Here is a 25781-nt window from a genome sequence, read left to right as displayed (position 1 = left end):
TATCAGTTGCCTGGGACACTAAAATAATATGAATTGGTTTTGAAATGAAATGTTGTTTGTGGAAGAAGAGTGCATAATACTTTGCTTAATTTAAACAATGGGGAGGAAAGGACAGACATCTGAACTGCATTTCATAACTAATGAATGTTTATTGGACTTTTGGATACTGTAGAAATACAACTCTGTACTGGGGGGGGCAGCATGATTACATAGTGATCTTGCAAGAGGAATATAGATCAGCATGAAAACAGCTGTACCCTTTAGTTATTTTGGAGGCAAACATATTAATCACATAAGGTAACATTGGATGTTGCTTCTTGTCTTTGAAAGCTGTGGGGGTGCCTTTGTGTTCCAGAAAATGCTTGGTGCAAAACCCTGGGGTCCCACCTCTCCATAAAGAAGAGGTGTGATGAAGTAGAAAGAGTGCTTGGCAAGCCACAGGCAAAAAGCATTCTCCTTATTTTTATAGATCCAATGCAGTACATGAATTTTTGAAATAAAGGAGAATGCAATGAATCAAGGAGTAAATGGATACATAAGAAAACGAAATTTCTAACGTAGCTCTTGGTGAGCCAAACTCCCAGATATTCAACAAATTATATATGTAAAGGAAAGGCTTGTAAATTGTCAAATGCCTAAGGTTAACCACACTGAATGTTGGCTCTGGTCCCTCGGGGACACCAACAGTTGGTTGAAATAAGGGAAGCTAGACTTCAGGGCACGCGTGGGGCTCTGATGCTCCCTCCGTGCGTTGCAGGAGCTTAGAGGAGCTTAGAGCCCGCTTCTCGAAGCACTGCCCGCAGGCCCAGCACCTGAGCCACCCCTCCGCGGGCATTCCCTCCGCTCCCCACCTACCTGTCTTACTCCCCAACGGGGAGGGAAACCGAGAGTCAGGTGCGACCCAGCAGGGGGAGTGGGTGAGCTGGCCCGAGGGCAGCCCGAATACGTCCTCGAGTGTGGGTGTGGGTGTGGGGCAATTTGGGTGGGAACAGCGTGGAGGTTACAACCACCGAGTCCCGCGCCTCGCTGCTGGGGTGTGTGCAGAAAGAGCGAGGATAAATAGGAGGCTCCCTCCTCCCAGCCACACTCCCGGAGCCTCCCGCCCGCCCGCCCGGGGTGTTGCCTGCCCAGGGGCCCGGGTGCCAGCCTGAGAAGTAGTTTCATTTCCTGCTGGCCCGAGAGAGTAGTTTCCAGGCCCGCCCTCGGGCGCCCGTGGCCCGGGAAGGGGCGCAGGAGGAGGCGGGAGACTCGTCCAGGGGCTGCCCGGCCCCTCAGCGTGGGGTTGATGGACCGGGCCGCCCCGGGCAGCGGCGCCGGCTCCCTGCCACTGCTCCTGGCCCTCGCCCTGGGTAAGTGGCGCGCCTGGCACTGGAGCCCCAGGAGGAAAGTCTGCGGTGGAGTGGCAGGGAGGGCGAACCCTGATCCGCGCGGGCATCTGGACCCCCCCGGGCGCGCTGGGGGCTGTCAGGGCCCAGGCGGAGCGCTCTGACCCCGGGGCGAGCTCGAGCTTAAGGTTTCGGCGCTTGGCACCTAGGGCTGCACCTGCTGGGGCTGCCCGAGGGCCGAAGGGATCCCACGGCCCCGCTGCTGGCGCAGGTGCCGGCGAGTGAGGGGCGTGGGAGCGGAGCCCACCGAGGAAGGAGCAGGGGACACTGGACGGAGGACAGCTCCGGGGAGGCAGAAGGGAGGGAACGCCCTGGCTTAAGATGCGGCCTGGGAGGGCCGAGCACGGTGGAGAGCAATTTGCGGGGTGTGTGTGCGCCTTGGGTGTGTGCGAGAGACAGGGGGACGACTCCTGGAGGGCCGGGAGTGGATTAAGACCCCCGGCCCTTGTCAGGGCGGTGGGGAGGGGCTGGAGGAGGAGAGAAGACAACTTCTGAGACCTTAGGCCCCGGCTGCTGATAGGGAAAGGGAAATGGCATGTTTTACTGAGGGCACTATCTAAGCAATGCAGAGATGTTTTACTTGGAACCTATTATTCCCTATTTTAAGATGAAATGGGGAAGGGAAAACTTTTCTTCATTGAGAAAAAGTAAACTTGGGCTGTTCAGTTCAGGAGCACTGGGTGCGGTTCCGCCCTGAGGGAAGAGTGGTGGGACTGGAGGAGCAGGATGCCTGGATCCGCTAGAGGTTCCCCTCACTTCCTTGGGAGGCAGCCTTGGCAGAGAGTTCTGGAACGCAGGTGCTGGGGAAAGTTCTTGCAGCTGGATGTGGGAAGGGACCAAGGAAGGCATGTAGGTGGGAAAATCCTGCTACATCAAGACATCCCCTCTGCACCATGGTCATTTGGAGGGAGGTAGAGGGAAGGGGCAGCAATATTTTGTAGTCTTAGCTGGGCTCAGGGGTAGGGACACCTGGGCTTGAGGTGCTAAAGTGGGGGGAGGGGAGTCTCCACAGCTTCAGTGTCTCCATGACATCACTTCTGCCTTCAAGCCTGGGAAAGGCTGGATTTCTCACGTGGTGGGGAAAGAGGCAGAATCTACATGGACACTTTCATTTGGCTATGGTCCTTGGAGTAGGAGAGGTGGCTAAAAAAATGTGTCATGACCTTGGCTGGAAGTGAGTGGATCTGACTTAGGGCCATGGTTAGCGAGAAGGGGCTGATTTAAGAAACCCAGCAGAGGAAGAAGTGAGTGACAATGTAGTTGGGGCATCATGTGGAGTCTGAGGAAGAGCAATGGGCAGAGAGAGTTAGGTCCAGAAACAGTGCTGATGCTTTGGGCAGCATTATTTGGGTGAAGCAGGCATTTTCTTCCTCCACCTTGCCTGGATTTTCCAACAAAGTATTGACTGAAAATCTGCTATAGTCAGCAAGATGTTAGAGTATATGGGGAAAGGGGTGGGAAGAGGGCTCAAGAGATTCTGAGACATGAGTCCTGCCTGAAAGATGTTATGCTGAGGGGCGCCTGGGTGGCTCAGTCGGTTAAGCATCTGCCTTTGGCTCAGGTCATGATCTCGGGGGTCCTGGGATGGAGCCCTGTGTCGGGCTCCCTGCTCAGCAATGAGTCTGCTTCTGCCTTTCCCTTCCACTTGTGTTCTCTCTCTCTCAAATAAATAAAATCTTTTTTTTTTTTTAAAAAAAAGATGTTATTCTGAATTTGGGAATGCAAGACTAACCAATATGAAACAATAAGAGAAACATCCATAAAACCAGAGAAGGGCTAGCTCGCCAGGGAGGGATGGAGCAGTGGGAAAAGCTGCATGAAGGACATGAGTGGGTGTCTTGGTGCCTGGATAGGATTTGAAATAGGCAGGAGAGGCCAATGATAGAGGGTGCAGTGTGGGGCGAGGGGACAGAGCTGGGGGCCAGAAGACCTGATTGTCTCAGGTAGAACCCAGGTACTAAGAACTAATTAAGGCCTAGATCAGGGCGTTGTGCCAGCAGAAGTGTCATGGTAGAAGTGATTATTCCAGGTTGATAGACATTCTTTCCCCTTTACTATCACGAAGTGCTTTATTATTTTTTTTCTCAAAACTTGTCACAAGACAGAAATGAAAGGACAAAACAAAACTCTAATCCAGTGCTGTTGTTACATTCAAGGTAACCTGATTGTGCAACTGTCCTGTTGAATGTTTGGCTTAGGGAACTGAATTCAGTCTCCAGATCCCCTAAAAGCTCCACTGCATGCAAAATTCCAAAGGATGTAATTTGTTGGCATCAGTGTTCCCATAAAGTGGTTTGATTTCTCTCACACACGCTTCACTTTTCAGTCCCATTCCTAATTTAGATCACATGTTAAATGTTGTTTACTTTTTGAAGAAAATGTGAGCAATGTACTGTGTGATGCACTAGTGTGTGTGTGTGTGTGTGTGTGTGTGTGTGATGGGGGAGGGATGGGGGAGGGATGGGGGGAGTGCCTTGAGAACAGGCATGGGGCACACAGGAGACCTGGTTCCTGCTCTGCCATTCCATGACTCTCAGATGTCCATAAATGACAAGTTTCTGGACATTGTTTTTCTCCTTTGTAAAATGAAGGAGCTGCTTTAGATGAGCCTGAGATCCTTAGCAACTTGGCATTGTACTCATCTTTAACTAACATTTCCACTGGGAAGTTTAACAGAAATTTTTGTACAACACTATGTACCTTTCATTTACTTTGTGATGGGATCTTTGTTTCATGCAAACTTGATCATAACAGAGAAAACCGTAGGTGCTTATTTCTTTGAGAAATATGGTAAAGAGGCAATGACTTTGGGGCCCCTGGGTGGCTCAGCCGGTTAGGCAAGCAACTCTTGATTTCAGCTCAGGTCATGATCTCATGGTTGTGGGATCAAGCCCCGCCTCTGGTTCCAGGCTCAGCAGGGAGTCTGCTTGCGATTCTCTCTCCCTCTGCCCCTCCCCCAGCTCCTGCACACTTGCCTGTTCTCTCTCTCTCTCTTTAGGGCACCTGGGTGGCTCAGTCTGTTAAGCGTCTGCCTTTGGCTCAGGTCATGATCCCAGGGTCCTGGGATCAAGCTCTGCATCGAGCCCCGCATCCGGCTCCCTGCTCAGTGGGGAGTCTGCTTCTCCCTCTCCCTCTGCATCTCCCCCTGCTCATGCTGTCTCTCTCTAATGAATAAATAAAATCTTAAAAAAAAAGTAAATAAATCTTTAAAAAAGGCAATAACTTTGCTTAAAGTATCTTTTTTCATCTCAAAGAAATCAGATTATCTTTTTTTGATTCTGTTTTTTGATTTCTCCCTCTCATCCAGTTGCTGTATAAAAACTAAAACGGAAATCATAACCAGTTAAAAAGGTAAAAAAGGGCTACCTTTTAAAAAATGAGTGAATTTTAAGACTAAAAATATGTTCCCCACCTCATTAAAATCTAAAACATTAATATTTGGGGACGCCTGGGTGGCTCAGTCAGTTAAGCGGCTGCCTTCGGCCTGGGTCGTGATCCCAGGGTCCTGGGATCGAGTCCCACATCAGGCTCCTTGCTCAGCAGGGAGCCTGCTTCTCCCTCTGTCTCCCTCTGCTTGTGCTCTCTCTGTCAAATAAATAAAATCTTAAAAAAAAAAATAAAACATTAATATTTGTGAGTGGGTTTAAGTTCTGCCTGAGAATATGAGTGTGCTCATGCTGTGTATCTAGCTTCCAAGTTACCAAGCAGGTAGGTGGCCGCAAGTAAAATTCCCATTGTACAAATGAAGTAACTGAAACCCCAAATGCTGCAAGATTTTAGGCTTCGCCTCTTCAGTTATACTTCTGGCTTAGAAGAGCATTAGGAGTGGTTTTTTCCTCTTCACCATCCCAGGTTTTGCACATAAACAGCTGTTACAAATTGATTTTTGTTATTGCTCCATTCTCAGTTGCTGTGTGGAAATTCCCAGATAATTCTGGAAGATCCCACCACTTGCAAGCATGCTTTGTTATGTCCAACTGAAGGTGCCCCTGCTGATGCTTTGGTCTGCCCATGTCTGTGCTGAAGTCAAAGGCCCTATGTCTGTCTGTCCCAGGGTCTCTGCAGACACCGCTCACCCCAATACCTGGGTGCTCCTCAAGTCCTCAGAGAGACCAGTGCAAGAACCTCATCTTGTTTTTTCTCACCCTTTTATTGTAGTCAGCTCATGCCAGGACATAGACACGAGTGTAATGAGGAAGACAGTCGGGGGGACAGTCAGAGGGACAGGCATCACGCTGTACCTTGAATCACCTCTCTGAACCATGGACCATGCTTGTAAACTCTCCATTAGGATTAGCATCTTCCCAGGAGGGACCAGACAAGCCAGAATCCAGACTGCATGCAGTTAGGCCTAGACCATGATCCTGATACCCTTCCAAAATTACCATGACAGACCCCTAGATCCACAAAGAATCTTGGGGGGGGTCAGGGTTAGGAGAGCACCAAAGTAAACTGTAAGAGGAAAGCAACTGATTAAAATGGGTATGCTTGGTAATGCTAATAACAGCTAGCTTTCCCAGGCAGATTTGTATGTTGAAGAAGGACTCCCGATAGCTTAAATGAATCTTTAATTGTTAAAATTTAAAGAAATGATAGGGTATTTTTTAGATGGTTGGAGAGAGAGGGGGTATTTAATCTTAATTCAGATCACTTAGGCAATAACCTACTTTGATTATCAGCAAGGTCAATTCCAATAGCCACGAAGTACTTTTACTCATTCTTCACTTTTTTTTTTTTTTTTTTTTTTTTTTTTTTGAGGCTATGTAGTATGTTATTTACCTGACCTGGAGAGTAGAGGCACTGATTCCAAAATGGTGACCAAAAGTATCACTGAAGTATAACAGTGTTTGTGTTCAGCCCTTTTTATTTAAAAGTGCTTGAGTTGATAGTATAACAGGATGAGTTATTAATATAACATTTCCTCCTTTGCAAAGTCATGGCTTCATTCATTCATTTATTTACTTATGTACTTTTTAATTTATTTACTTATTTACTTTTAGGGTGGGGGATGCATAAAGAGTGCCTGGCACATAGTAGGAGCCCAAAACATATTAGTTAACTAACTGAATGAATGCAAGTTTGTGACAATGTCCAGTCATTAAAAAAACAGCAGATTCAGTAAAGAAAACAGTTCTACTTCTTGTTGGCAAAACATGCACACAATTCAGAGATGTAGAGATACCTGCTTCTTCATCCTTTTTTTACTTGGAACTTGCTTCCAGCAATGCTAGAGAACCTTTCACCAAAGGACTTTTGTTTTGCAAGTAGTTTAATTACTTCTGTTTCTTACATTCTGTATGGGAGATTCAGACTACTCTTTGTCTCTCAGTGTTTGCTTCGATGTCAGAAGCAATCAGTCAGAATAGGGGCTTTTAAAATAAGTGTTTAAATGGTGGCAGGAAGGTATTGGATTCAGGGCATTCTCTAATGGGTCGTTAAAAAATGCCATTTGAATTCTATGAGGTGTGAGGTAATTTGCTGTCTTGTTTGATTATAACTTTTTCTTTTTTTTCAGCCATTCTTCTTTCTTTTTAATTTTTATTTTTGTATTTAAATACAATTAATTAACATATAATATATTATTAGTTTCAGAGGTAGAAGTCAGTGATTCATCAGTCTTATATAATACCCAGTGCTCATTACATTGTATGCCCTCCTTATTGATGATTATAACTTTTTCTAATACACACATGTTTCATTAGCTGGGAGTAACCAAGTTGCTATGTTCATGGTTTCTATTCAGTATTAAATGGAATAAAAACCTGTGGTGGATCCTATAGAAGTTGAGACAGATTGGCTGTGGAGGCTGACTGTGGTCTGACTTGTTAGTGTTGAGGAATCCCTAACTCTAACATTATATGTCAGTATCTCATAGCAATCAATGGTCTGGATTTCTTGATGGTTAGACTGAAGCACGTGATGCACAGACCCATGCCCCCTGCCTAGGGGTGAGTCACATGGTCCATGTCTTTCCAGAGAAAAATAGGACAGCTTGCCTCTGCCTCTTACTCCTGGAAGCCTAGTACAAAGGTCAAGAAATTGTCATAGAGGCTGAATGAGGCACTTTAGGAGATGCAGACTTGACTTCTTCATGACCACCTTCCCACTGAGATGTCATTCTGAGTTTCTGACATTTGACTGGTCCCATCTCCTAGGGTGACTGACACACATGTTGCTGATGACACAAGCAGATGCCTGCTTGACCTTTGCTGTGGAATCTCCACATAACCCCTTACATTTGGGGGACCTTTACAGTTGGAAAATCATTTTCATATCATTATCTCATTTGATCTTCACACCCAAAATAATAAGAGAGCAGTTATGTCGTATGCATGCCAGGCACTGTTCTAAGAACCTAATAACTCATTGTATCCATATGACACAATCCATCTAACACACAAGCTATACATCATTATCATTCCTATTTATATAGGAGAATATGAAACACAAAGGCATTAAGTAACTTGTCTAAGCTTCTGGCTTTATGAGCATGAACTCTGAAGATGAGGTAACAAAGCCTGGATCGTAGTAGATAAATACATGTTGCTGAATGAGGTAGACAAGAGGAGATGGGTCACTGAAGTGCAGTGCAATGACATATCATTGCATTGAAGAGGGACCCAGTTCTGACTTATCAAAAAAACATTGACGTTCATACTAGCTGTTCCTACCAGCTTTGCTTTCCTTGATGCCGACCTATACATTTGTGGCATCCCCAGCTCTGGATATGCCTCAAGTTCTTGGATTCCTGGCTCTTTATCCCAGCCAGGAAACCTGCCTACTTATATCCTAGGCACAGGCCATCCCAGCCAATAGTGAACAGTTGGTGGGATGACGGTCCTGAGAGGACCCACAGGCCTATGACTGAGAATGGCTAAAAAGAGCATATCCTGAGGCGGTATGATGCTGTGGTCAAGAGTGTAGACTCTGAGCTAGGCTATATCTAGGCATGACCCCCCTGGTGCTATGACTTACTAACTCCTTGATCTTGAGCAAATCGTTTAAACCCCTCGGCCTCAGTTTCTTCATCTATAAAAGCCAATAGTAATATAACCAAGGCTATTATATGGACTAGATTAATTACAGCACAAAGCACTTAAAATGTGCCTGGAACATAGTAAGTTCTGGATAAACATGAGTTATTATAATAGGTAACAAGAAAGTACAGAAGAAATCATTAATTATGATCAGTATATTTTTAAAATTGTGGATATTTTGATTCTGGGTACTTCCTTAATGTAACCAGGGTCTATCAATTGATAGAAAAACTTTATTTTGCCTTTATTTCTCAAATTCCTGCTCCCACTAGTTATGAAAAAGGAAATGGGTAAAAATTATCAAAGGAGTTCTATTTGACTGGTTTTGTTAGAAAGGAACAAATGTAAAAAATAATCCTGCAAAAGCAAAATGCATATCTGCTTTCTAAAAATGTCTCTATAGAATCTTCTTCATCTGCCAATTTTGATCCTAGTTTTATGCAGTGAAAAGCTCTACAGCACTTGCCTGGCATTGACACCCAAACCCAGCATCTTAAGGTTGGACCAGACACAAAAGTCAGCCTACACTAGCAGAGAAAAATAAAATATTTAGGAGATAATTTTAATATTTTAGACAATCTCATCAAAATGGGGTTATCTCACTTATTCAAATTAAATAATTATCTTAATTTAAAAAATAAAACTGACATTACAGAAAAATGAATGATGGCACACTGTCTAAATTTGTTTCTAAAAATCAGAAAAATGGAAAAATGAACAGAAATTGTTTTTAGAGAGTTTTCTTATGACAAAATAATGTTTTTTTCCAGATTATAAAGAGTAGACAGCCATGCACAAATGTTGTTCCATACTATTGTCTTGTAACATTGAGAAAGTTATTTAATCTCCTTGTGCTGCACCGTCTCATCCACAGAATGGTATCAATAATAATGCCTATCATCTAGGGATATAGGATTGTTTTGAGGATAAAATGAGATAATTCAGAAAAAGATTTTAGCAGGATAATTGGCTACGAAATGTTCAATGTATTATTAATATTTTCACCTTTGTGAATATGTAGATAATTTAAAATTATTTCATAGGTATTGACTAAAAAGGAGAAACAGAATGATTGCATTCCTTATGCCAGTTGGAGTGCTGGTGTTTTTGCTTTGATCAAAGGAAATTGCTTTAATATTCACCACTGGAAGCAAAGGGAAAAAACTAGAAATCTGCTCCATCATAACCATGCTTTCAATAGTGCTTTTAACAGTTCCATTAGAATGTAAGTTCCATGATGGCAGAGATTTTCGTCTGATTTATTTACAGCTATATTCCCAGGGCCTAGGACAGTGCTTGTACATAGTAAGTGCTCAATAAACATTTGTTCAATAAACGAATCTGAATGCACATAGCACAGGAGTCCTCCTAGACCAGTCGCTTCTCATAGTCAGTCACAAAGATCAAGATGTAAACTTTGTGCACGCGTGCACACACACACACACACACACACACACTAGCTTCCATAATAAAAAACAAAGAATCCTCATGTTTCCCAATAACTCTTTATATTCCATCTTTAATGTCTCTGAATTTGCAAAAAAATGACTTATTTTAGGCAGTTGTTCACTTAGATGGTAGCTGTGCCTGGTTTTACTGAGTAGGCTGACCTGATAGAATGAGATTTGCTCATGAAATTTAGGTATTGACTGCCACCACCAGCAAAACATGAACTTATCCAAACACAAGACTCTCTTTCCCATGGCATAGTGTTGGGGGTGGGCTGTTGGAAAGTAGTCTTTATTTCTAAAACATGTAATAATAAGGAAGATATATCTAAAATTGTTTGCTATTTTAAAGTGTGTCTAATACTATTATAAAGTGTGTCTAATACTGTGCTTAGCATTAAGGAGAATTGTCTAAGTATGTCATTGTCTTTCCAAAAAGAGTTTGTGTTCTATTGGGCAAAAATGTTTATGGGAATGAAACATTGTATAGTAGTTGAATACCTAACAGTTTAAATTACTAGTAAAAACTAAACATGACCTCAGAAGGAGAATTTGTTATGGGCTGGAGTGATTGGGAAAAAAAATCATCAAGGAAATAGGGACTTGAGTTAGTTTTCCCATGAGGGTGGTAGAGGAAACAATGGGAGAAAAATTAGAAGGTGGACAAATTAATAATGACCTTTTCCTTGTGTGTGCAGCAGAGAGTGAGCAGGCCCACATGCCTAGAACCAAGAGTTAATTTTGTGTGGCATCGAGGGAAATACTGACTGGGTAAGGAGCTGGTTTCCAGAATGAGAACATTAGTCAGGATCCTGAATTCTTGCTGCAGTGCCATCTTCACAGGATTGCCTAGGAATTAGAGCCAGGACATGTTGTAATTTAGACCAATTCAGGCGTTTAGTTATAGGTTAAGACTTTATTTTAAAATGTTATGTGGTCTGCTACCTGTGGAACTTGTTTGAATCCTGGGGAAATATCCAGATTCCATTTTACTGCGTGCCCTGTAGCTTGGTGAAGAGCTGGCCTCACCTTGCTTAAGTTAAGATTACAGGCTGACCTGAGTGGTTTGCTTTGTGGCTCCTAACCATGTACTGCTAGGCTTTCCAAGGCTGGGGGTGGCTCATAATCATGAGGTAGCTCCAGGCCCATCTTAGAGTAGCAATTGCATTTGGAGAAAGAGACTAATCCAAGAGGACCAATTCAAGAGAATTAACTCTCGACCACAGAGAAAAACAGAAGGAAACGAATTTAATGAACTTTATTCTTCTCACTGACTCCCCCCACCCCGCCACCCCTCTTCTATGACAGCTCCATTCTCTAACACTAAAGACGTTGTTTTGTCCCTAACTCATGTCATAATGAGTGTAATAATAATAGATAATGAGTAGCTATTGTAATATTTTCAATAGGGGATTAATACAGGGAACGCAGTGACTTGTTTTGTTTTGTTTTGCTTTTTTAGAGAGAGCAAGGGGTGGAAGGGAGGAAGGGCAGAGGGAGAAGGAGAGAGAATCTTAAGCAGACTCCACAACCAGCACAGAACCTGACAGGGGGCTCGCTCGATCTCACATTCTTGATTGAGCCAAATCAAGAGTCCGCTGCTTAATCGACTGAGCCCCCCAGGTGCCTCAGGGAATACAGTGGTTTTAAGATTCGTTTTTATGTGCAGAATGGATCAGATGAAGAGGGACGAATAAGAGCAAGTAAAGAGAAAGCAGCTGTTCTAGGCTAGGAAGTAGCCTAGAAAGTCTGGACCAGGCAATGGAAGGAAAGAAATAAATCCAATAAATGCTTCTCCGTAAGATTTTATGGGCTATAATGACAAGTCATGTGTAGGTAAGAAAGGGGAAAGAGGAATGAAAGCTGTCTCCAAGACTGCTCACCTGAGAGAGAAAAAGAATTTATGGTGCCGTATATGAAAGAAAGCTGCTTTTTTTCTTTTGGTGAGAATGTAAAATGCTTTTGAGACATTCAAATGTCTTATGAGCATTTGGAAATATGGAAGTTGACTTCAAATTAGAGCAGTGGACCCCAAATCTGATTGCTCTCCCAAGAAATGTAAAAAGTACAAATTATCAGGCCTCTCCCCAGACCTACTAAAGTCTGATTGAGATGTTCCCATGAATCTAAATTTTTAAAGACCTTCTAGGAGAAAAAACAAATTTTCCTTACAGAGTAATTGCAAATAATATATGTAGATACTATCCCATGTAGGAGGTCCTTTTGAGTGTAGGCTAGTTTCCAAGGAATAGAGCATGAACAAGAAAAAGAAAATGGTAACTTTACAGTGCAAAAGTCTGGCACACACTACCTTCACTAAGTGGCCAAGTTCAATGTCACCACTGATGTCATGTAGATGTCATGAATCCCTCATGTAATGTGATGAGGGGAACACGTCTCTTCTGTAGAATTTGCTCCTAAAACCCATAACCCCAGTCCAATCATTATAAAAATATCAGACAAACCCAAAATTGAAGGACATTCTACAAAATACCTGACTAGTACACATCAAATTTGTCAATGAAATCATAAAAAAAAAAAAAAAAACAACCAACAAGGAAAGACTGAGAACCCATCACAGACCAGAGGAGACTAGAAATCCTGACCGAGAAAGCACATTAATGGAAAATTCGTGGAGTTAGAATGAAGTCTTGAGTTTAGTCAACTAAACTCAATTGGTACATTTAGTAATGTACCAATGTTGGTTCTTCGTTTTGGTAACTGTGCCACGGTAACGTAAGATGGTGACATTAGAGGAAAGAAAAGTGGGTAAGGAGGATACAGGAATGCTCTGTATTTTGCAACTGTTTTATAAATCTAAAATTATTACAAAATAAAAAGTTTAGTACAAAAAAGATCCTACAGGAGGTCCTAATGACTAGCCAGTTTGGACAATCACCTGGTTAGAAAATAGGGCTGAAAATAGAAAGTAATCATTTAGCTGATTGTAATTTTAAACTCCACCACAGTGCCCAGTGATAATTTCTAAGTAAATATTTATTTAAATGCTGAGACCATGGGTGTTTTGTGACATGGAATGGCATTATGAAAAAGAATACCAAGGCAAAATCATAGGGATAGAAAGTAGAATGGTGTTTGCCAGGGGCTGGGAGAGGAGAGGGTGGGGGGTTACTGTTTAGTGGGTATAGCATTTCAGTTTTGCAAGATGAAGAGTTCTAGAGATGGATGGTGGAGATGGTTGTACAACGGTATGAATGTGCTTAATACTACTGAACAGAGCATTTAAAGATGGTTAAGATAGGAAATTTTGTGTCATGTGTGTTTTACCACAATAAAAACATTTGAAAAAAAAAAGAAGGCTGGGAGTAGAGTGTTGGTGGCGACCATATATGTGGTGTGGGAGTTGGAAAAAGAGCTGGCAGAGTTGAGTGAAGAGGGAAGGACAAGTCAGGAAGCTGAGAATGGGGGTGGATTTTGGATGGAAGACTTGGGAAAGGCAACCATATCAAATACTGCAGAGGGAGGAGGCTGAGGTTCAGGAAGAGGTCACTGGTGGGTGAGCTATGAGGAAATCACTGGTGTTCTTAAAAAGCCAGAGACAAGACATTGGTAGTAACTGAAGAAGACACACACACACACACACACACACACACACACACACACACACACACAGACAACTGAGAGGATAAAAGTTGGAGTGGTGGCTAGAAAAGAGAAAATTTTGGTTTATGAGAGCCAACTTCAAATCATTGAAAAGTTGTCTCAACAAAGGTTTCCTCTGTGTAGTTCAGAGGGCACAGATTGGATTAAAACTAAAATTCCAGGAAGGCAGCTCTCACCTTAATTTTCTCCCAGGTAGAGCTTTGAAAAAAGTGGAATCAGTGGCTTGGGATGTGGTGAGCTTCCCATGCCTGGACATGTTTATGGTCTGGTGGCACTTATGGAAGTTGTGTAAGGGATTCTTGAGTTAGATAGGAAGTATGCCAAATGACCACCAAGGGTTCTTGTGTCTCTACAAACACAGCATGATGTTACTGCCATTTGGGAATGCTTTGGAGTTTGGAAGATGGGGTTTCAAATTAAGACACTGTCAGCTGACTTCTCTGGGAAGAAAAGAAGAGGCAGGACATTTGAAACCTTGTGAACCAGTGGTGCGGTTTTTCCTTCTTAAACTGTATTCAGTGACTTTGTCTTCTCATGAATGAGATATCAAGGTTAACATCACCAATGATGTCATGTGGATATTACATATTCCTCATATGATGTGATAATAGGATATCTTGGAATTTAGTACCAATCCCATGCCCCAGGCTCAGGTTTGGCCTTATATTTTACCATTTATTAGGATAATAACTTATCATGGGGATTCAATTATGAATTGGAAAAAACCCTGGCATAACTATAATTGATACATGATATTAACAAAAGTTTCAAATGTGATTATTGATTATTTCAGGAGACACATTTTCAACATTGTCGTTCTTTGATAGAAAACTTCTATGAGAAAATTCTCTAATCACTTTTAGATATGTGACAATTTTCCTGAAATGGAGGGTAAGATGAGTGATTGAATGTGTGATTTAGATGTGAGGCGAAACTACACCTAAGAATAATAAGCTACACTTCACATTTGCCTTTGCAGAAGCATGACAAAGGAAATGCATCCTGTTCTCTCTTAGTAATTTCTATTCAACAGTATTCACCACTGTTAAATACTTCTTAAGTGGTTTTCTAGACTAGTCAGAATCTTTATTGGGACTCTGTCTTTCGGATGTGCTGAACAGACATTGCAGAATTTCAACTGGAAATATGTGGTGTGACCATGTCTCAATGTGTCTTATTTTCATAGGTAACACAGGAAGATCAGTTGAATTATTTCACAGTCACACCACACACAACAAGAAGGCCCTTGTTCTTAATACTCTGCATAATTGTTCACTCCAGCTGGACAGCTTTACTCAGTATCTTCCAAACACACTAGGCTCATTTCTATGTCATTGCCTTTGATCCAATTTTTTTCCAACCTCTGTGAAACTTTTCCTTATGGATTCTCCAGCTCAACACATTGCTCTTTTTTGGGACTCCAATAGAATCTATTTTCTATATACCTGACACTTAAAATATACTGCCTCATCTTTCTTTCTACTTTTGGTCTCTGCAAATAGTTTTGTTGATAAAGATAATAATGGATTAATGTTAAGTTGGATTGGCTTTCCCTAGCTCATTTTAAGAGCCTAAATTCTGGGGCTTTTTCAGGTTGGGTAAGCATCTACTCTTAAATTCTATGTTCTTTCCCTTACCATTATTAAAGTTTGATGACGGTTTCCTCATGGGTCAGAGACTGTGTTATCACTAAATCCAGAGGCCAACTCCACATTTTCTCCTCATTTTGCAATCGGATAATCCTTCCTGATAACAAATTGTTCTTTTGCTTGGTTCCTTTCTCCCCTCTCTATGAACTATTATGGAAATTCAGTGAGCCCAGAGCTTTCCATTTAAAGTATTATAATGTCTGACTGTCTGGAATGGTCTTATCATAAAGGAATGGGAATCAAAAAGTCAAGTTTTGACAACCGATGATTTCTAAGAAACTAGCTCTAGGTTATTATGGGCTTTCCATTCAATTTAGTCATTGTCACAGATTTAATAATGGTCATGGTGAGAAAAAAAAAAGAGGTTGATTTACTGGCAAAGGCATTATTGTAGTGTTGACAGTTTTCAGATATATGAGTTAGCTTATGTATGACAGGTGGTTAAATTACTTCCCTCTCTGGGCTTTAAAAATATAAGATTGTGGAGTACTTTTATAAGTTAAAAAAAGTGTTATCCATCATTCTTAGCCTTTCTTAAACACCAAGATACTGTTTCTACCTTTTGGGATAAAATTTTACATGGGAAGAGGAAAGAGTTCATATGTTACTTTCCTGATTTTGAATGAACATAAACTATGAAGACTCCCTTATTTTTTTCTGTCCTGTCTCTATCCCTTCCTAGCCCTGAAAATCCAGAAGCCTGTCTTTGAGTTTGATAGTGTAGGCAGTTTTCCAGGTGATGTGATTTGAGAGACCTTGGAAAAGTCCCTCTTTATCTTAGAACATGGCTGTCCATGAGAAGTCTTGATGCCTCAAATGCTCATTGGACCAGGGCACAAAAAAATATGCCCCTCTGAAGACCCCTTTGACTACTTCCTTTGTCACTATTTAGCTCCCTACCCATACTGGGTTGCCCCTTGTTTTGGACTTGGATAACACCATGTCCAGGGCATGAGTTCTGGCCTCTCATTCAGCAAAGGGCCAGAGATTGAGGCCATTAGTACCCATTACATGGAATTTTGTCCAGGAAATGGGTGATGAAAGTGATTGGGGCAGACATATTTCTCCTTCATTCTTTCTTCCATGAACTACTTCAAGATAAAGTTTTTTTTTGGTTTTTAAACTGCTTTATATAGCTTATGTATGAGTGAACATGTGGTCTGAGCAAAGTTTGGTGTCGCTTTGTGGTGAACTTTGGAGCTGCATCTGTGTGATGGGCACACACATTGCATTGCTTTGTCTTCTTCTTTGCTTCATTTCTTTTTTGCTTCCTCATTCTTGTGACCCCAGAACTTGTACCTCCCAAATAAAGTGATAATCCCTTCATATATATCTCAGGTTCTGCTTTCTAGAAGACCCAGGTTAAAGCACTTGAGTTCAGAGTATTTGAGTTAAGTAATTTCTCTCCTTGCACATCTGCTTTGAAAGCAAACACATTTGGAAAGGAAATTATATTTAAAAGTTATCTTCTATTTGGGGAATGTCAAGGCAGTACAAAAATATTGGTTTATAGGAGGGCAATACAACAATGAAAAAAATGGAAAAGGAGTCAACAAAAATAGATGGAAGAGAATGCTAATGTCAAACTTCACCTGTTTTAGTTTTTGTCTCAGTCAATCACAAGCCCACAATGATAAACATCATTCCATTCCCTAATATTTTTTTCAACTGCATGTTATTTTTTTCTTTTTTCTTTTATTTTGAGAGAGAACGAGAAAGAGAGAGGGAACGCTCTTGCGTGCCTGCACAAGCAGTGGGGGAGGGGCAGAGGGAGACGGAGAGAATCTTAAGTAGACTCCGAGTTGTGTGCAGAGCCAACTCGGGGCTTGATCTCATGACCCTGATATCATGACCTGAGCTGAAATCAAGAGCCAGATGCATAACCAACTGAGCCACCCAGGCGCCCCTTCAACATGGTAGATGTAGTCTCCTTTTGGACTTAGAAAACGCTCTCTGTATAGGATGCATACTCAGGATTCTGTTTTTCTTCTTGACAATGAAGATACAATGAAAAAATGTCCCAGATCCTTATAGTTTTTACTCTGAATGTTGATTAAAACTTTAAAAACTTTATTAACTTTGTTTTTCTAAAATTAGAGATGTAATTTATAATCTCCTTGGTTGTTAGCCCCATTCAAGATCTGATTTTATCTACTGTGTTTGTATCACCGAATCACTTAACCAACCCCCTGACTCAGTAACCCTGTCAGACATACACAGTATGCTGAGTCACCAGCAGAACTGTCCTGAGAATACAAAGAACCATACAAGATGTCATATTTCTCTTCATCAACTGAGGTGCATTCACTTCAAATGTCTTTTAAAAACGCTGGAGAGAAACAGAGTGTGGAAAGGCCAACACATTGTTCTGCCTCACTAAGTACATACATATAACCACACTGTAGGAATGTGGTATGTGTACGCATGTGTATTTATCTTTTGTACCTTATTTCATAGCCATATTTTACACAGGGATCAAATCATAGCATAAATGTAGAAATATCCACTTAGGAGAATGATCATCTACTGTTTTACCAGAAGAATTTGAATCCTTTTTTACTTCAACTCTTTTATTGCTGCTATTGTGTTGAGTACCGACCCTGTGCCAGGCATTACCAAGGTTAATAATTCATAATTTATTTTTTCTCTTTTTTAAAGCACATAACTAGATCTCTACCACGTAACTTACTTATTACGGGCCTCATTTTACAGATGGGGAGCCTGAAGTTCAATGTTGAGTGACTTAATCATAATCATAAAGCTAGTGATTAGAAAGTACATCCAGGATTCAAATCTGGTGCCATTTGACTCCCAGTTTATCTTTTTTCCCACTAATCTATACTCCTTTCTTCTAATATAAATAGAATTTTAGGGATTTGACTATGAGATATTCTTCCAAGTTCTGCTTATATTCATAGATTAATAAATTCTCCTTTGATTTACAGTTATATTTTCTAATGGGACATGGAGTGTGGTTCAAATCCTAAAATGAGATTGATACAATATCATAAGAAATCATTGGATTTGGTAGATACAAGCAGAAGTTAAGATATCCAAGAAGATGTCCTAAGTCATCAGAACACAGATTAATGCTGTCAAAAAATTATTTTTTGATAATGTTATATTTATTTTTAAAATATAAAATGCATTTGGCTGTAAAAATGGAAAATTCAGCTCAGAGATGAGGCAAATACAACATACATAACTGTTTAAGTTGGTCACATTTGATCTTTTTAAATAGTTGACCCAGCTGGTGTACAACTTACCTCAACATTTAGCAGTTAACTATGAGACAGTGGGTCATGCTCCTTGTCAGGCTGGCTCTCTTTCAATGCTTATATTGTTCCCAATGACTTCATTCTCCATGCTGGCTGACAGGGATAATACTTTTAATAAATTCTGTAATTTTTAATTTGAGCATCTCATAAATGGAACCTTGACTCATGAAAGTAGAATTGGGTTTCTTTTCTTTTTTGTCTTTAGTTTTATGAGTACAGTTGATATTTAAAAACTAGCACCAGTAATAGAGACTCAATTTCCCATCACTTAGCAAACACAACTAATCTAACATTATTTTTGTTTTATTTTGTTTTTTTTGTTTTAATGCATCCTTCAGAAACTCTGCAGATCACGTGAAGTAGGTTAAATGAAAGAATAAGAAAAAAAGATTGTGAAATATTTGACTGATAGGTGAAATCTAATACAATTTTTAAAGAGACCTTTAAAAAGTCTAAAATAATTTTTTTTTAAAGATTTCATTTATTTATTTGACAGAGAGATAGACAGAAGAGCACAAGCAGAGGGAGTGGCAGAGGGAGAGGGAGAAGCAGGCTCTGCACTGAGCAGGGAACCCGATGCGGTACTCGATCCCAGGACCCTGAGATCATGACCTGAGCCGAAGGCAGACGCTTAACCATCTGAGCCACCCAGGCGCCCTAAAATCATTTTTTTAGGTAAAAAACAAAAGTGAAACAAAACAGAGCTACAACAAAAAAGAAAAAATAAACCCATCAGTACACTGCTTCCCAGTAGTACAAGAGATATAGGAGTTTCCTTTAATTGTAAATAGACTAAAACCCCAGTATTTAATCAGATAGCCAAAAATGGCTGATGTGCTATGGGACTGCATTACCAGAAATATGGTGCCTACAATGTGGGGGACAAGAGCCCCATTCTAGTCTGTCTTTGCCAGACCATGTGAAATGGCACCTTGGTTTGACTGTACATTTAAGGGACCATGGCAAGGATTATGAGGGTCTTATGATGACAAGTAAAATGTGGTTGAAGGAACCAGGATGTTCAACCTGAAGAAGAGGAATCCTTTCAGGAAGATTTGATAGCTGGCTTCAAATAAATGAGAACCTGTCATGGGAAAGAGAGGTTAGATTTAGTCCAGGTGATTACAATGAACAGAGTAAAATTATGGGAAGGAAAAAACCAGCTTAATGTAAAGAAGTATTTATAGAGCTTTAGAAATAAATGCTTAATAATCTCTTTGAATGAATGAACGGCTGCAATTGAAAGAATGGATGAAAGATCTCACTGAAATGGAACGCCTTAGAAGAGAGTGAAGACTCGGTACTGAAATTGTAAAGGCAGGCTTGAAGAACTCTCCCAGAGGATGATTTCGGGGAAGTTGAGAGTTGGTTGGTAGGATATTTTAATTCCTCTAAGGTTCTTACTAATAAAACTTGTGACTCTTATGAATGAAAATCTTATTATGTTTTCCACATCTAAGTATCGTATTTTCTTTTATTTTCTCTAAAGTATAATCCATACTTTCTCTGATAAAGATAATGACTATTTTAATAACATATGTTTTTTTAAATAAATTCTTTTACTATATTATTTCTTTTGATTTTCATGAACCAGATTATGGGATGGGCAGGAAACCCATGATTCTAATTTTTCTTGATGAAAAAGGTCAGGATAGATTGTTAATTAGCTCAAGGTCACACAGTGAATTAATGACTGAGTTCGATGATCTTTCCACAAGATAATGAAACTTTCCCAGAGAAATTTTTTAAGAAGTCAAAATTTGAGCCTTTGAGGCTGTGTGATTGATTTACATTAAAGCAACACATTCAAAATGAAAGCTATATTTTGGACAAAAAATATTAAAACAGGTTGGAGAGAATTGCAATGGTTCTCAACCAGGTCAGTTTTCCTTTCAGGAATATTTAGCAATGGTCGGAGATATTTTTGATTGTGACAACTCAGAAGTAGGAGGAGAGATGGGGGTAGGATGTTATCGGCATTTGGAGGGCAAAAGCCATGGCTAATCATTATTCTGTGATGCACAGCCTCCCATAACACGGAATTATCCAGCCCCAAATGTCAATAGTATGAAAGTTGAGAAACCTTTGGATGTTTTGCATTCATTTTAAGCCAGAACTTGGATTCCTTTGAACAATGAGGTGAGATATATAGAATGTAAAATACCTTTAAGCTCTTATTTTCTAAAGACCTTTCATTTACTGAAAATAAAGTTATATTTGCAAAATTACTAACTTTGACTGCAAAGGATCATATACTGCAGAAGAGGCCCTGCCTTTCAGGCTACACTTTGTAACCTTTTCTGCCTTTACTGGTAGCCCCTCCTTTGCCTCTTTCCTATACCTTTGGCTTCTTTCTATCAATTTTCTCTCACATTAAGAACAAAAACAAAAACAACTCCCCTTTTTTCTTTATCTATTCACTAATCTTTCCCCTCCCTTTCTCAGTTGGACATCTTTGAAGAGTAATCTGAAATCATTTGCATACTTCTTATGCCACTAGTATTTCTCCGTAATGTTTGTCTTCTGGTGTCCCATGTGTCTGTGATTGGTACCACAGTCCAGCCAGCCACTCAAGTCCCAAACTCTGGGGTCATTCTAGACTTCTTTTTTTCTCACTTCCCACCCTATCCCACCAGCCACCAAGTCTTTTATATTTTACTTTGTGAATATCTCTCATGTTCATTTCTTCTTCTCCATACCCAGTGCCACCACCTAGATTTAGGTGTGTCTGAATCACCTATCCTGGTGTTCAAGCAACCTTTTCAAACAAACACACACACAACAAACAAACAAAAATATTATGTTTATTTCTCACTTAAAGCTTTTCAATGACCCCAAATTAAGTGCCTAACAGAATCCAAAGTAATTAAGATGGTCATATTTATTTGCCCCCCAGCCTCCTCTCCATCACGAACCCCACCCACCTGCCAGACAAACCAGACAGGTTGTATTACTTACACTGTGTCCTTTTACAAGCTGTCCCTTTTGTTTAGAATGCCTTGGCTAGTTACAACTTTATTTATCCTTTTCATAAAAATTAATTTCATTTTCAATAAAGTAATAAATATACATAGATTTTTAAAAATCCAATAGGACTAAAAGGTTTACAACAACAAATAGCAGATCTTGGCACGACAGCTTCCTTCCTCTCCATCTCCTAGAAGCAACCATTTCTGACTCTTTTAAGTGTTTCTTCTGTATTTACCTCCATCTTGCTAAATCACTTGCTTGTAATACTATTTGTTGAACTGGCAAGTTTAGATTTTACCTACTGAGTTTCTCTACCCTCCTAATTTCAGTATATCACTATAGGGGTGATAAAACATTTAAGAACTGGCACTGCATAGATACTGATAAATCACCACAGTTTCCCCACATGGTGTATGTGGGCTAATTACTGGTCCTGATTTTATGATAATTTTTGATATAATAATTTAAATTATCAGTATTTACATTATTATTACCATATAAATCTTGTCTACTGCTGAAACAAATAACATCAATGATTATGTTATCTTGCTTACACAATTTTTATCTTCTAGAAGTTATTAATTGATGTTTTAAAAAAATCATTTCTTCCTCATTAAAAACTCCCCACAATGCTCACCTTCTCTATCAAGTCTGCAGCTAGGTAGATTTGATTCTCCATCCTGTGTCACCTCTGCTGTTGTCCTTACTACACTACACCTTAAAGATTTGTGTGTCTACCTTCCTTACCAGAATGCGAGCTCCTTAAGGTCAGTGATAATATCTGTTATCTTCGAACCTTCGGCGCCTTGTGTCATGGTGCTCAATAAATATTTGTTGAATTATGGATGGAACAGGAATGCCTTTCCTCTTTGAAGCAGCCTTCAGTATTGAGTAAATGGTTTTGTGAGCATTTCTGTGATTCCTGAGTCACTTCGCACAGATCACAAACCGAAATGCCTGTCAGGGTCTAGGCAGTTAGAGTAAATGAGCGCAGCAAGCCTGATGGAGTCTGTGGCATTAAAGGGGGTCATCTGCTGCTTAGCCTTGCCCAGCTGTTGCTGAGAAGGTGTTTCACGCCTGTGTTGCCAGACCTTCTGCTTTTTCAGTGGAAGCAGAAAAATCCGGGTTTAAGATGAACTGTCATGATTCAATTTTTTAAAACTATGCAGATCAAGAAAATGGCTCTTCAGGTGGATTTGGTTCATGGCTGCTGGCTTGTGACTATAACCTGCAGTTTGTGGGTGGGAGAGTAGTGCCGGCTACCCCAGGGCCTTGTGCTTGCTGCTTGGTTTGCCTGAGCGTGCTTCCTCCCCAGGAGTCCTGTCCAGACCTCTCCCCAGTGGCATCCCTTCTGCAGCTGTTGCCAGCATGTGGAGTGAGTCATAGCAGAAGAGAGTCTGGGCACAGGCCCCAGCCTGCCAGAATGCTTGAAGGCCCTGGGCAGGGTTTCAGTGGAAGCAGGGCTCCCTCTTTTAAGTGGAAGTGGAGAACGATGGGTTAAATTATAAGTGACAGAAAGGAGTGTGAGTGGACTAAAAATTGTGTACTAGGTGCCAAGCCACGTGCCTTTTCTTATGTTACTTAATTTTATTTTTACAATAACCTCTAGAAGGAGATATTGCCATCCCCAGTTTGTGGATGTTGAATCTCTGTTAGATTTAGAGCGTTTTGTAAAATTCCCACCATTAGAACAGATTAACTCCAGAATTAAGGCCTCCTGATTCTGCCCATGGAGAAAGCTCATGTATGGGAATTTAAAAATGAATTAAACCTATTTTATAATAATAAAGAAATTTATTGAGATTTTCCACTAGAAACGGATACTGGGATTTTTTAATCTGAAAGTTGTTTTGTTCTTTTATAGATTGTTTTGTTCATTCTTTCAACATTTGCGTTCTGTGTTAGTTACCAGGATTACAAAGATGAGTAAATATACAATCAGCATGCTTGGAAAGCCCTAAATGATTATATAAGTTTCTGGTTTGTTATAAGTGTGAAAGGAGGGTGGCAGGTATTGGGATAAAAGATATGAAAAATCTAGAAATTTCGTGGCCAAATTGTGTGTGTGTGTTTTTCAATTGGGGAGACACTCTTTTTTTTTTTTATTGTTGTTGTTTTTTATCGTTTTCTATTGTTGCAACAAATAAAATATGCTACTAGAAAATTAGAAAGTGCAAATAAGGAAAATTTTGCAGCTAAACCTTTTTAATGTATCTTGGATTATTTCCTTCGGAATAATTACTAGACATTCCTCTCACCCCCTTATCTTTCCATGATGTCTGTCCTTCTCAGCAACAGGGATACTTAGCTGAGGGAAGCTACAATTTTCAAATAATTCTCACAAATTGAATATCTAGTTCACATCCCAAGAAGGAAGTACAAACAATAGTCAATACCCGAGAAACACTGAGTCTGTATGGAATGGAGAGAGTACATTTACACGTGGGTTTGTCATCCAGTCTCCCTGGAAATTCATCAGTGTATTTGTGCATCGGCCGAGAACTCTATTTGTCCGCTTCTGTGATGTCTCCATCACAAGCTATGGCCAAGTCTCTTCACTCAAGATGCACAGTTACATGTAAGTGATGCCGGCTTGAAAATTCTGTCTTTGTCATTGAGCTTAAAAAAATTAGACCGTTGGCCTGTGTACCCACCCCCACCCGCCTTGCTGTGGGAGAAAGCCTTGGAAATGGAAGTCACAGCCTTGTTATTTTCATAAATGGGTCATGACTTTGGTAGAGTACTTTGCATTGAGGAAATATTCAAGTTTTCATGCTTGTTTTGGTTCTGTTTTGAACTTGAAGGTCTAGTGATCCTCCACTGTGTTGTGGCAGATGGGAATTCAACCAGGAGTCCTGGAAAGGATGGCCTTCTCTGTGGAGATCCTGGGGAAAACTGCACAGGTAATGCTTAACAAGTGATGCATTTGTATTTTATCAGCCTCGTGTTCAATCTTGGGAAGTTGATTTCCCTAATTTTAATTTTTAATACTCTTGTAATCATAAAACTAGGTAGTTTTTTGAGCACACACTAATATCCCAGGCTCTCTGCCAAGTGCTGTATGTATAGTAATGCCTTCACTCCACACAAGGGCCCTCTGAGCCGGATAGTATGTTTGACTTTATTTCAAGGTGAAGCCCAGAAAGATTAAGTAACTTGCCAAAGGTTACAGAGCAGGTAAATTGTAAATCTGGGATTCACACTCAGGTCTTTCTGATTCCAGTGCTTCCATTTTTAATAATTACACTATTTTAGGAGTCGCAGGTGTGTCCTCCAGACTCAAGCATAGAATATCTTCAATGAGATTCATAAAAAGTTGGCATATTCTATTCAAATTATTTTTTTTTCTATTCCACACTTAAAAGAAGGGAGTAAGGCAATGACTTTTACATATTTTTACCTTAGAGATGCTTGATTCAGTATTCTCAAAGCTATTAGTCCAAAGTAGGGATGAGCCTTGATCTAGAGTCAGATAATAAATATTTTAGGTCTTGTGGGCCATGCCGCCTTTTTACAGCTACTCAACTCGGACATTGTACTGCGAAAGCAGCCATAGACACCTTGCAAACGAGTGGCATTAGAAGTATTTCAATAAAACTTTATTTAGAGAAACAGGCTGTGGGCCAGATTTGGCCCTTGGGCCATAGTTTGACTGACCCCTAGTCTGTCCTTTATAGATCGAATGGTCTGGTCTTCTACAGGGGCTGTTTCTGATTTAAAACAAAACATAGGCCAATTCTAAAAGTAGGTGGGAGAAAGCCTCCTATATTCCCTGGAAACTTTTTGGAGCTGAGAGGGTAGTGACTTGGTGTTAAGTGTGCCTTTCCTAGCACCCTGGAGAAGTCATAACTGAGCCAGGAACATGCTGAGCAAGTTGTCCTGATGTGAGTCATCAGTTCCAGCCCAGTCTTCCTCTTTCTTCCTTCATACTAGTAGGTGGTCTGGAAAGTGCCCACAGGCTGTGGAATCCATTGGTGTCTTAGGTCATGCTTGTGTGGGTCTTGTCACTCACATAGAGAGAAGAACAAGGCCAATTTTATGTGGTTGTGTGCTTTTCTTCAGCTGAGTTTTAAATATCTTCAATGATGGCATTTTCATAGTTCCTTTGGGGGATTATTCCATCATCCAGTGATTGACAGTGTTAAAAAACCTGCTTCATCATTATCCTAAATGTGTTACCTATTTTTTTTTTATTTTAGTAAGAATATTTAAACATGGGATCTACCCTTTTTACAGAACTTTAAGTGTACAGTATAAGATTGTTAACTATAGGCAGGATGTTGTACAGTACATCTCTAGAAATTATTCATCTTGCATAACCCAAACTTTATACCCATTAAACAACAACTCCTCATTCCCCCCATACTTCCACCCCCCGGCCCCTGGCAAC

General features: G+C 40.5%; 1 protein-coding gene across 1 annotated transcript in view; it reads left to right on the top strand.

Moving 5' to 3' along the window:
- Positions 1-1271: 1271 nt before the first annotated feature.
- The window catches only part of BTC (betacellulin), a 39205-nt gene continuing 14695 nt past the window's right edge, over positions 1272-25781 (top strand). The window contains exons 1-2 of the mRNA XM_032398408.1: positions 1272-1349; positions 24196-24294. Coding sequence (XP_032254299.1) covers positions 1286-1349; positions 24196-24294 — 163 coding nt within the window. The 5' untranslated portion in view covers positions 1272-1285. The remainder of the gene's footprint in view (positions 1350-24195; positions 24295-25781) is intronic.

The sequence above is a fragment of the Phoca vitulina genome, unplaced genomic scaffold, assembly GCF_004348235.1.
Source record: "Phoca vitulina isolate PV1807 unplaced genomic scaffold, GSC_HSeal_1.0 scaffold3, whole genome shotgun sequence".
Taxonomy (NCBI): Eukaryota; Metazoa; Chordata; class Mammalia; order Carnivora; family Phocidae; genus Phoca; species Phoca vitulina.
Note: the sequence above shows the minus strand (reverse complement) of the source record. Positions and strands in the feature narration are given on the sequence as shown.